The sequence below is a fragment of the Quercus robur genome, chromosome 1 (assembly GCF_932294415.1).
Source record: "Quercus robur chromosome 1, dhQueRobu3.1, whole genome shotgun sequence".
NCBI lineage: Eukaryota > Viridiplantae > Streptophyta > Magnoliopsida > Fagales > Fagaceae > Quercus > Quercus robur.
The window spans coordinates 31,691,137-31,704,511 of record NC_065534.1 but is presented as its reverse complement, the minus strand read 5'-3'; the positions used below and the strand labels follow the sequence as shown (position 1 = coordinate 31,704,511).

Genomic DNA, 13,375 nt, shown 5'->3' with positions numbered 1-13,375 from the left:
CCTGTAGACTAAGGAAAGTCATCCAGACATGGATGACCCTTCAATACTTGTAATATTTCTAAGTGTTAGATTTATCTACAAGAGCTTATGAATCGGACTACATGTAACCATTTTAGTACATAAGTAAGATCCTGATTCATCACTATAACTTCTGGCCAAACACTTAACTTCCAATGATAGTTATAGAAGATAAGAGTAAATATTATAACTTTTATAGCAGTTGTAAGAGTTAAGTGTAAACTTTCAGATGTCCACAAATATGGGGGGAAGTTACAAGACAAGTAATCATTCCAAAGTATACTATATAAGCACTCATCCTCATGAAACGAAGTAAGTTCTAATTATTCCTAAAAAGTTGGAATTCTTGAGTTTGAGAGAGAAAACTAATTTAAGCATCGGAGGGTTCTTGGCCAGTTTACCCCGATCTCTTTTGATTTTGTGTCACTTTTTTCTTTCAGGCCTTCTAAGCAATCACTAGCCCATTGAAGCCCGGAGCATTCAGCTTACTAATTTTTTGTGCATAATCAATATACATAAATTTATTTTTTTAAAAAAAAAATTGTTTATTTGAGTATATTAAGAATTAGTTTTGATGAATTTAAAATTTTATAATATAATTTAGACATATCATGTGAATTTTAATAATTTAATAAAAATATTTATAGTTTATGAGAGTTTAATTTTTATATTCCTTGAAGGGTAACCCCATTTTTTTTAGGGTACGACATTCACAAGTAGGCAACCTGCTATACCAAGTTACCAAAATATCACATTTGAGAGCACTAGCATTCGGGGATGCCAAAAAAAAAAAAAAAAAAAAAACATATTTTGCATCCTCAAACATTACTTTATTTATTTTACCAACTCATTTTACAATTTATCCTACATCCCAATTTTTATTTTTACATACAACCTAATAAAATAATATAAACTACCTAATAAAATAATAAAAAGTATTATTCTCTCTCTTTCCTTCCACTATCAGTTTATTAATTGGTTTTTTTTTTTTTTTTGGTTAAAAGGGAATATTATTAAACAAAAGTAGCCAAAGCTAGTTTAGTATAGCAGCCACATTGGCATTTACAATTCTACAGACATACAAACCATTACAGTCCATGGCTAACACAGGCTCAAAATCAGAAGAGGGGGGGAGAATCAAACTGAACAAAATCATCCCGCAAGGAGCAGCCCTTCTTAGCCAATAAATCAGTGCATTTGTTAGCTTCCCTAAACACATAAGCTACCCTGACTTGTGGAACCATGGTGAGGAGTAACCGGCAGTCAGACAAGAGAGGGGAAGTAGGCTGTGTTAGGCTTTTTATTAGACTTAAGCAAGTCCACAATCACCTTGGCATCAAGTTCAACCTCTAACTGCTATATCCCTAGTTGAATGGCTAAGTTCAACCCATCCCTCAAAGCCCACAGTTCAGCAATGATGCTAGTAGTGAAGCCAATAGCTCTAGAATATCCTTTCACCCAATTCCCTTGGATGTCTCTGATAATGCCTTCTCCACCAGCTTTGCCTGGATTCCCAAAGGAAGCACCATTAGTATTGAGCTTGTACCACCCCTCCAAAGGTTTACTCCATCTAACTGGAACAACAACTTTTTGCACCATGATTTTAGATTTGCTCACACAAAATGAGCATTCATAGCCTTGGCTTAAGCAGATTTTATGGAGAGAGGAGTTGGGAATGCCATTGTCAAATACTATCTTATTCCTGTTCTTCCAGATGGACCATACTGTGAACAGGAAAAGTGTGCTCCACGGGTTGGCAGATTTATGCCCCACGTTGCTTAGACAATTGGCTTGCAACCAACCCTCTAGATTTCTGGAAAAGGAGGAGATTAACATGGGTGGAACCTCAAGTTTCCTCCAACAATCATGGGCCAACTCACAATCTCTGAGAAGATGAAGAATTGTTTCTTCTTGAGATTTACATAATGGGCAAATTTTATCACACATAATGCCCCTTGAGGCCAAAACCTCTTTTACAGGAATACTATTGTGTAAGCATAGCCATAGAAAGGTAGTAATCTTTGGAAGAATATCAAGCTTCCATATCCATGCTCCCTTGTAGACCGGGCTAGAATTTTCTCCCTTGAAAGATAAAAGGTAAGCTGATTTATTTGAGAACTCACCATCTAATGTGTCCTTCCACATTATGGTATCCTCCCTAAGGCCATAGTTTTGAATTGGGATAGCTTTAATTTTATCCTTAATGGACTCAGGGAGATCAAAGGACAATAGCTCCCACTTCCAACTATAATCCCCATGGATATCTTCCACAGTCAGCAAATTATCTTCTTGTTTTAGTGGGCCTTTAATTAATTCTCTAAGAGACTCACCTTTTATCCAATTATCCAGCCAAACCCGAATTCTTGAACCATTACCAACTCCCCAACAAACTCCTTTAAGGAAAACAGGAAATCCCAGTGCCTTCCAATTAGGGGATGAAGGAAGCTTATCCGGATCTCTAGCTCTTACTCTTGAGGAGGAGCAATATCTTTTCAGGATTACTCTAGCCCATGGTGCCTTTTGATCCTAATACATTCTCCAATTCAGTTTGGCAAGAAGAGCTATATTCTTAGCTCTAGCTTCTTGTATTCCAAGACCCCCTTCCTCTTTGGATTTGACAAAAAATCTCTATTTATCTTATCCAATTTATCACATATGTGCATAGGGAGAGCCACCCTTTGCATCACATGGTTGGGGATGGCAGACATTACAGATTTAATTAGGACAGCCTGTCCTACAAAGGAAAGGAACTTTGCCTTCCAACCCACAAGTTTATTCATGACTTTTTCAGCAATAAAGTTGTACTGCCGTGTGCTTGCTCCTCTATGTACTATAGGGAAGCCAAGGTATTTCCCAATGTTTTGAGTTGCCTGGATGCACAATATCTCATAGACTTCCTCTTTTACACTATTACTCACATTAGCTGAAAAGTAGATGCGAGATTTCTCCATACTGATTCTTTGACTAGACTCGGAACAAAACTTCCTTAGAACCTCAACCATGGCCCCACACTTTGTGACTTCAACTTTATTAAACAAAATGATGTCATCAGCAAAAAGAAGGTACGGAATGTCCAGATTACCACGAGAAGCTTTCAAGGGTGTCCAAGAACCAGCCACACACTTCTGCTCAATGAGGTGGCTTAGATATTCCATACACATAATAAAAATGTATGGCGATAAGGGATCCCCCTGTCTAAGGCCCTTAGAGGGTTCAAAAGATTCTAAAGCGCCCCCATTGACCAAAATAGCTATATTTGATGATGCCACACAACTCATGATGATCTTTATTAGCATAGGAGGCAAATGAAAAGCTTGCAACACTTTATGGATAAAACTACATTCTAATCTGTCATGAGCCTTCTCTAAGTCCAACTTCACAGCCATGTAACCCACTTTTCCCTTTTTATTGTCAAGTGTGTGGATCAGCTCTTGAGCAATAAGAGCATTATCTAAACCTCTTCGCCCTGGTACAAATGCAGTTTGGAATGGGGAAATACATTAATCGAGGAGAGGTCTAATATAGGCCACAATGATTTTTGAAATGACCTTGTACACAGAGTTGCACAAATTGATAGGTCTGTAGTTCCCCAATGACTCTGGGTTTTGGCATTTAGGGATTAAAATGACCAAACTTTCATTGAGATACTTTGGCACAATTCCCTTAGTGAAGACTTCCTTTATTTCAGAGCAGACAGAATTTTTAACATCAGCCAAAAAATGCTAAAAAAACCCAGCATGTAGTCCGTTAGGGCCTAGTGCCTTAAAAGCCTTGAGGGACCACAGGCAGGACCTTATTTCCTCATCCATCACATTTCTGCTGATACTAATACTCTCCTTATCCGAGAGGTGGCAACAGGCAAACTCCGAAACAGCGGATGACACAGGGACAGAACATAACTCCGTGGTGTACAAATCCTTGAAGCCATTCCTAATGTGCTCCTTAATCTCTTTTTCATCCATTATCCAATTTCCAACAAAGGCCTTGATGCATCGGATTTTATTTCTATGACGTCTCACTACCGTAGACATGTGGAAGAAGGAAGTGTTTCAATCCCCAAAGGTGGCCACATTAAGTCTAGATTTCAGTGCCCAATATTCCTCTTCCTGAATCAAAATCAAAGAGTACTCCTCAATTAATTTTTCCTCCAATGCCAGTAGAAAATCATTAGGATTATTAGCTAACGCTTTCTGAGAGCCATTCAGTCTCGCAAGAACTCTTCTTTTTCTGGCGAAAAGATTTCCAAACACCTCTACATTCCATTTCTTAGCCCTATTTGCAAAATCTGAAATAGCAATTTGTAGCTCTCTATCCTCAAGCCAAGCTTCTTGCACAACTTTAGGGAAGCCGGGATGGAGAAGCCACATAGTTTGGAATTGAAATAGCTTACCTAAGTTATTAGTGTTGGGCCTACAAAGCTCAAGTAAGACTAGACAGTGGGCAGAAAAGGTTCTAGGAAGGTGGGTCACCGCAGCCTCCGCGTAAAGAGTTCTCCAAGATGGATTGGCAAAGCATCTATCAATCCTTTCTAGTATAAGAGCTGAAATGGGCCTCCGGTTTGTCCATGTGTATCTTGGACCGACAAATCCCAAGTCCAACATATTACATTTGTCTAGGCAATCTTTGAACTCCAATGCCTTATTTATATTCACAGTGTTCCCCCCAAACTTATCATCCCCACATAACACTTCATTGAAGTCTCCTAACATGAGCCAAGGAAGATTGTGGAGATGGGCAACAGTTTTAAGGTTATTCCATAAAATCCGTCCTTTCGCTAACCTAGGACTAGCATAGATTGTAGAAATTAACCACGTAAAATTAGATGAACTCACCTTAATTGAAGCGTGAATTTCCTGCTCCGCAGCTAAAAGAAGTAAAACTTTCACATCTTCCTTCTTCCATAAAATCCAAAGCCCCCCAACATAGCCGATGGTGTCAGTAGTGATGCAACCATCAAAAGGTAGCTCTTCAATGATCCTAGTTGCTATGTCTCCTCCCACCCTTGTCTTAGTGACCACCATAATAGAAGGGTGATGATTAATAGTCATTTCAAAAATCCTCTTTTTGAAATCAGCATTCAACGCTCCCTACAATTCCACAATAGAATATTCATATTTACATATTGTCCAAACGAAACCTCAATCTCTTGTGGATTAGAATTCATCATGGCTTCCTCCACCATACTCCATCCCATCCTCCTCAGAAAATCTTTGGACCCCATCCACTCTGGTTTCCATATCATCATATACTTTAGGATGCTCATTATGTCCTCCCTGCAACATAGGAGAGTGTCGCATATCTGGACTGGAGTTAGAAGTTGGATCAGCTTCAACGTTGGATGATTCCCCATGTGAGTTGTAACCGTTCCTCTACAATCCACTAGCTTCCTTTCTTGAATGAGCCATCCTGATTCGTCCTAGTGGGGCACAACTGATGGCCGTTGTTGCCTGCTCAATTCGCCCGCCATCTCCCACAATACCACCGGGATGTCCGTGATAAACTTCCACCACAGGTTGGGTGTGCGATTCCACGCAAGGTGATCCAGAACTAGGTCCCTTGATCTGATGCTTGTTGGGGTTATGGGAAATAGGTGCTTCCACGCTTGCCCCAACTCCTCCTTGAACCAACCCCTAGTTTCTGTCAGAGCCGCCCTTATCTGAGCTATCACCTCGTCTAGAAGTACCATAACCTTGTTCCTGTACCACATGGCCTATCCGATTCGGGGTAAAGAACCCATTCCCAGAATAAACCCTTCCATTCTCCTTAAACTCTTCACTACCAGTGACTTCAACTCCAGAATATATACGCTTTTGAACTTTGGGACCTTTTAGATTTTTTGTACCCTTTACACCTAAACTCTTGCTTCCTACAGTTTTTCTCTTTTGATAACTCTTGCTTTTAGTCGCATCGGGCTGCAATAGTACCTAATTTATCCCACTACTCGAAGCTTCAAGACAGATCTCCATCCCACTCTCAACCTCTTCGTCAGAAGCTTTTTACGTGTTTTGTGCTGCCTCCACACGTATTTCTTCAGCTGAGGATGTTACCAAATCCCTAGGATTTGACTTGTTAAGATTTTTTTCCATTCCTTTTGAAGTGTTCGCCTCTGGAAGGTCCAAATTGCCCTTAAGACCCGTTGCTAATGTTTGGCTCAGATGAGTGGGCCCATGTGGTCGGCCTGGCGTGTTGGTATTCTTTTTTCTTGTAACTACCATCCAGGGCCCATAGTTGGGATCGGACTGGACAGGTTGCGTGGCTTCATTAGGAGTCAACGAATTTGATTCATCTCCTTCCTTCGTTGCATGCTTGACACGATAAGGACAGTTGTCTTGCTTATGTCCCAAGCGGCCACAGCAAAAACACAAAGAAGAAATATCTTCATACAAGACTTGTTGTATTAGTCTACCTACCCATATGGATTTGATGAGAGGTTTATCAATATCTATTTGGATACATAATCTCGCATAACTGCCTCTAGATTCAAAGGTTGTGTAAGAGTCAATACGAAGCATTGGCCCAATAGCGCTCCCAATCTCCCTGAGCATTGAAGCATCGTAGAGCTCAATCGGAAGTTCTGGTAATCTTACCCACATAGCCACTGAAGATAGCTTAGCCTCTGATGCTTTAAAATATGGCTCCCACAGCCTGATAGCAAGGAAATGTTCTCCGACAAACCACGAACCCCTTCGCAGCACCTTGTCATAGTCATCACTATTACTAAATCTGATCAGGAAGAAATCTTTCCCCATATTCACGCAGTCCAGTTTTGCCGATGGTTTCCACAAAGCATTGATCTTGAAAGTAAGGTAGTGGAAGCCAACAGACCTATCAGTGCTTTGGACCACGGTGCTCTAATGCGAGATTTCGTCTCCTTTGAGAGCTTAACTTCTACCATACCTTCTATCAATGGCTCCAGCTCCGAATCCAACTCGTAATCCTCCTCCCAACCTTTCTCAAGTCTAAAAGCTTGCTCATATGCTCATGGTATATCCCCTAGAAAACTATCCTTATAGCTCACAAGAGTTCTTGGCTGTGTGAAATTCCTTGCACCATTACTATCTTTGTATTTCTTGACACTACGGTGAAGTTCATCTTCTTCCTCCCTTGATTGCTAAAACGGCGGAGAGTACTCTGCTTCCATTCCCTAGAACAGAACAATGAAACTTTTCTCCCGAAGGTTCTCTCTCAAGATAATGACGTCTCTCCTTCCACTATCATTTTCTCTTCACATACAACCACAAGATTAAATATTAATTTTTTTTTTCTTTACAATCTATGAATAGGAGCACTAGCATTGGGGGGTATAAACACCCCCCAGTTGCTATTTTACAACCCAAACCACCTAAAACCCACTCCATCTGGGTTTGTAAACTTAAAAAAATTTGCAACCTATGAATAGCAAGGTTGCATATATGCAACCTTACTATTCATAGGTTGTAAAAAAATATATATTAATTTAATCTTGTGATATGCAACCTTACTATTCATAGGTTGTAAAAATATATATATTAATTTAATCTTGTGATTGTGCGTGAAGAGAAAAAGTGAGTGAGAGGAAAAAAAGAGAGAATAGTACTTTATATTGGTACCAATCAGATGTCCAAAAAGGAAAAAATAGAATAAGAAGAAGCTAGGTGGGTTACTGTTTCAAGGAGAAAAAATCAAGAAAAAATAAAAATAGAAAAGAACTGGGAGGTTGTGGGTTTCAGGACAAGTTACACTCAAAATAATAAATAAATAAATATATATATATATATATATATTGATCAGTAAGTTACACTAAAAATATGTCAAATCAATAGTTTATATCAATAATGTCAAGATCCTATAGTTTTAATCCAATTTTGGTTTTTTTCTTTTTCTTTTTTGGTGAAAAAAAAAAGTGCCAAAAAGCACATTTTGAGCTTTTCCAAAAATGTCACGCCTAAAATGAGCCTAGATTTTGAGGCAAAAAGCGCTAGAGCCTTGGGGCTTTGAGCTTTGAGCTCAAGCATGCTTAAAGAGTGCTTTTACCAATACTGTTTTTCCCAACACTTAGGGCCCATTTGATAGTAGCGTTTAAAAATTGTTATTTTAGTTTAAGCGTTATTGAAATACATGTTTGAGTATTATAAAAAAATGTGTGAGAAGTGTTAAGTGTTATTGTTGTTTAAGTGTTGTTCGGTTAGGGTATTTAAACAACAGTTTTCGGGTTGTTGTTAGTGTTGTGTTGGTTTAGTTGGTTTGTATTGTATATCTTTTTGTGGCAAGTGGCATCTATATGATAGTCTAAGTGTTGTTTTAGCTGTGTTTGTACTTGTGTTATCAAACTTTTTTTCTAGGCGAAAATGCACTTTTCGTCCCTACATTTTGGGCCTTGTTACAATTTGATCCCTAAATTAATTTAGGTCCTAGGCCAGTCCCTGATTTTCAAAAATTGTTTTTAAAATAGTCCCTGCCGTCAACCCAATGACAGAAAATGCTGAGGTGGCAAACGGAGGTCCTAGCTGTCAAACCCATTTATTAAAATAATAATTAAAAAGCCAGCGTGTCCCACTTACACCCACATGACCCTGCCACCTCATCTCCCGCAGACTTAACCCTCACATGACCCTCACGTGTTCCTGCCACGTCATCTTCCCGCCCAATTAGCCCACACGTAACCCTCTCATGACTGACTGAACTCATAAACGACCTTCAGTCTTCACTATTCACTCTTCACTCCTTCACTGAAAATCCCCAAACAATCCCAAATCATGTTCACCTGGAAACGAAACGAAACCCTAACAATCCCAAATCGTGTTCTTTCCCAAAAGCCCGTGTCGTCTTCATCCTCGTTACATTCCCCAAAATCCAACTTGAAACCCATTTCCCTGAAACTGAAAACCCATAATTTGAGAAATCATACTAAGTTAGAACAACGGAGCTAATAATCTGCGAGGTGCGAAGCTATTTCTCTCTGTGTGTTTCTATTTGTGTGTGTATTTGTGTGTATCTGACTCTCTTCGAAAAGGTGTGAATGTGTGTATATCTGTCTCTGTCTTACTTTTAACGCTTTCTGTCTCTCTCATCGATTATGTACCACAGTTTGAGTGCTTTATTATGCTTTTATTTGTATTTTTCTATTTGGCCTTTAAGGATCACGGTGGACCATGTGTGTTCCCTGTTATCAGTAAATGTTATATGTTTTGGCATTGTTTTATGTTTAGAATATATAGAATCAATGCATGTTTGACTGTTTGGTTTAGTTTTGTCTTTATTGAAATAAAATATTCTGTAGATAATTTTTCATGCATGCAGGATGGACGAGTATTTTACTCTGTATGTGCATCATGGTGGAAATTTTGATGAAAATTATGAGAAGTATGTGGGGGGTGATGTGGGGATAGTAGATGGCTGTGATCCTGATAAGTGGTCTAAGGTGGAAATTGAGTCCATTTGTAAAGAGTTTGGGTACACGTGTGTAAGTAGGTTGTGGTACACAATACCTGGGGAGGATGATCAGGAAGGTAGGATGTTCCACTTGATCAAGAATGACAAAGATGCAGTGTTCATGACTACTTTGGTGGGGGGTCATGGACATATTCATGTATATGTCCAGCATCTAGTACATGACCCTATACTGGTTAATAATGGTAATGGTGTGACATTGGACCTTGTTGTAGAGCCTGGGCGTGAGCCTGAGCCTGAGCTTGAGTGGTACAGTTCTAGTGATGGGGAACCTACTTATGAGGATAGAGATGACTTCTATGATGGTGATGATGATTTTGATGGTCAGTACTTCTATGGGGGTGATGAGGATGATAGGGATGATAGGGGTAGGGATGATAGGGATGATAGGGGTAGGAATGATTCTGATTCTGATTCTGATTCTGATGTTGAAATACTTGGATGTAGGAGACTTGGTAAGGAACCAGTTGTTGAGGAACCACAATGTGATGGGGCTGTCACTACTGATAGTAATGACAGTTCTAGTGATGCTGAAATGGAAGGGGATAGAGAAATGAACCCCAACCAACGGTATGTGGGTGAAGATAGTAGTGATAGCTGGGACAATGATGGTGAGGCAACATTGCCAAAATAGATGGGGGCTGGTGTACTGAACTCAGATTACACCAGTGGGGAGCTGTTAAGTCTGACTGAGTCATCATCTAGTGGTGATGAAGGGCTTGATGATAGTGACAGTGAGGGTGATGGTGATGCTGGTCATGGACATGTGGATAATGTCACTAGGAGGAAGAAGTTTCCAGTGTTTAAACCAGTTTCTAATCCTGAACACATGAGGTTTGAGAAGAATATGTTGTTTGTTTCCCCTCAACAGTTCAAGGATGCTATCACTGAGTATGCAGTGAATGGTGGATGGGGGGTGAAGTTTGTGAAGAATGATAAAGTAAGGGTTAGAGCCCAGTGTCAACCTCCCTACAAGTTTACAGCTTACCTAGCAAAGCTGCCAAGGGAGATGAGTTACCAACTTAAGACCTTGAACTTGGAGCACACATATACCAGGAGTTACAAAAATCCAAGGTGCACTACCAAGTTCCTTGCTAGGAAGTTGATGAAAAAGGAGAGGAGACAACCTAATATAAAGCTGAAGGATATTCAAGAAGCAGTGCATGAGAAGTATGTGGTGAATATCAGTGCTGGGAAGGCTTGTAGGGCTAGGGAAAAGGCTCAAGAGTTTGTTGATGGGTCTTACATAGAGTAGTACAATCAGCTCTGGGATTATTGTGCAAAACTGAGGAGATCTAGTCCTCATAGTACAGTTATGATGAAGACTCACACCTATAATGAGGGAGAGTTGTCAGCTGAAATGGATTTACAGATAGGAGTACCATACTTTGAGAGATTGTACATTTGCTGGGCTGGGTGTAAGAAGGGATTCTTGGCAGGCTGCAGGCCAATAATTGGATTGGATGCTTGCCATCTTAAAACCAAGTTGGGGGGGCAGCTGATTGTTGCAATTGCAAGGGACCCCAATGAAGAATATTTCCCTTTGGCTGTGGCAGTAGTGGAAGCTGAAACCAAGGACTCATGGACTTGGTTTATAAACCTATTGCTAGCTGACATTGGTGATAGCAAGAGGTGGACATTCATATCCGACCAACAGAAGGTATTTCCATATTTTATGTTTGTTTATAACATGAGAAATATGAACAACAATTGTATGTGATGTATATATACTTATTTCTTGTTGTTTGCATTTGGCAGGGATTAGTGTAGTCATTTGCAGATAACTGGCCTTTTTATGAACATAGGTGTTGTTGTAGACATTTGTACAACAATTTGAGGAAGCAACATCCTGGTCTTCTAATTAGAGAATTGTTTTGGAAAGCAGCAAAAGCAACTTATGCACATGAATTTGAGAGGGCAATGAATGAGATGAAATATATTGATGAGGGTGCATACTTTTGGCTGAAAGGACACACCACAACAATATGGGCTAGACACATGTTCAGGGGTGATGGGCTAAGTGATACTGTCCTCAACAATATGTGTGAAAGTTTCAACAGTAGGATAATAAAATTTAGAGGGAAGCCCATTATTAGCATGGTATGCAAATTTCCTATACTTTATGTATGTTGGTCTGATTTATATATTTTTTAGCATGCACTAATACGTGGGTTGTTAATGTATGCAGCTTGAAGATATTAGGTTGTATTTGATGAATAGGTCCCAACAAAATAGACTGAGTATATTGAAGGTAGAGTCTGAGTTGTGCCCTAAAGTTTGTAAAAGATTGCATAGGGAGAAGATGAGTAGCAGTAAATGGTTGGCTTGTTGGTCTTCTGACACAAAATTTGATGTTAGGAGTGGGCTACAAAGTTTCATTGTGGACCTGAAGAAGAGGACATGTACCTGTAGGAAATGGGACATCACTGGTATTCCATGCTGCCATGCAATTTCATGCATATTCTTCAACAGAGAGGCAGGTGAGAAATACACCAATGACTGCTACAAAGTCAGCACATACAAGGCATGCTATGAGCTCATCATTGATCCCATTAATGGCCAGAATATGTGGAACCCAACTGGACTCCCACCTGTGCAGCCTCCAATAAAGAGAAGGCCATCTGACAGGCCCAAGAAGAAGAGAGCAAGAGAACCCAATAAACCAAAAAGGGGTCATAGCAAGGGGTTGGGTATTGCCAAGAGGTGCAAGTCATGTGGGAAGATAGGCCACAATAAAAGAAGTTGCAAAGGTGAGGTTGGACGGAATTCTTCACTGCCTACAGCTACTGGTGGTGGTCCAAATAGCAGGATTTCTAGGCAAAAACAGGTATAATACTTGTTTATGCATTAATTTTTTTTGTTTGCACTTGTTTCAATTTTTTAATGTTAACTTGAGTGTATGTGTTGTTTGTAGACAACTAATGAGCCAAGTGGAGGAGTGGCCATCAATGAGCCAAATCCACCAAGGGCACCACCCACCACGAGAGCTGGAAGCAGTGCAGCAACTACCAGACAAGTTACAAGCAGTGCACCCCCCAATAGTACAGCATCCAATCCAAGCAGCAACACACATGGAAATCCAAAGAAGAGAAAGAAGGGGAGTGTCACAAGTGAGACTTTGAATGCATCAAGAAATGCATCTAGGTACAGAGAAGCATTGAGCCAGTCATCTGTGCATGGGCCAATGGGATAAGCTGGTGGAGACTGAGCAATATCCATTTCTTTGTTTTTTGTATCTTTGAACTTTTTTGTGGTAGTCAGTGTGAAAGGTTGTACTTATGGCTGAATTATGTACATTTTGATAGTGTTGAACAATGGCAGCTAAGTACTGCACAATGACCTTTTTGGCCTTTTTTGTTTTTGTTGCCCGAACAATGGCTAAATTATGGAAAAGAAGTTTTTGTGTATGGCAGCTAAGGTTTTTGTGTATTGTGATTTGTGTTTTTGTGTATTGTGATTTGTGTATGGCAGCTAAGGTTTTTGTGTATTGTGTTTTGTGTATAGCAGCTTGGGTATTGTCAAAGAATTGTGTATTGTGATCTGTGTATTATGGCAGGGAATTGTATTTTGGACAGATTCATGTCTGCCATGTATATAGTGCAGTCTAGTTTGTGTATTGTGTTTGCACACAATGGTGCAGTTGCAGTTCATTATTTTCCAGATAATAATGTGTTGTGTTTGCACACACATAATGTGTATTGTGTATTGTGAAACTAGTAACATCATGGTTGCACGTGCAGCTCATTATTTTCCAGATAATAACAGATAAGTGCAGTAATGCTAGTTCATTATTTCCCTGTGCATGTGAAACTAGTAACATCAGTTCAGTATTTTCCAGATAAGTTCAGTTCAAATGTGCAGCTCATGCCAGATTAGTGCAACTCATGCCAGATTAGTGCAGTCATTTTCCAGTGGGCAGTTTGCACAC

The 13,375-nt window shown here is 39.7% G+C and overlaps 2 protein-coding genes across 2 annotated transcripts; one reads left to right on the top strand and one right to left on the bottom strand.

Annotated features, from left to right (window-relative positions):
• Positions 1 to 4,067: 4,067 nt before the first annotated feature.
• LOC126700356 (uncharacterized) lies at positions 4,068 to 6,767 on the bottom strand. The gene is made up of 3 exons (XM_050398499.1): positions 6,019 to 6,767; positions 5,156 to 5,291; positions 4,068 to 5,105 (listed from the first exon to the last, which is right to left on the bottom strand). Exons 1-3 carry the CDS (start codon positions 6,765 to 6,767, stop codon positions 4,068 to 4,070), a joined length of 1,923 nt encoding a protein of 640 aa, XP_050254456.1.
• A 4,174-nt stretch (positions 6,768 to 10,941) lies between these two features.
• LOC126700282 (uncharacterized) lies at positions 10,942 to 12,640 on the top strand. Its single transcript, XM_050398391.1, has 3 exons — positions 10,942 to 11,547; positions 11,636 to 12,274; positions 12,362 to 12,640. The coding sequence occupies exons 1-3, from the start codon at positions 11,368 to 11,370 to the stop codon at positions 12,638 to 12,640; spliced, it is 1,098 nt and encodes a 365-aa protein (XP_050254348.1). The 5' UTR covers positions 10,942 to 11,367.
• The last annotated feature ends 735 nt before the right edge of the window (positions 12,641 to 13,375 follow it).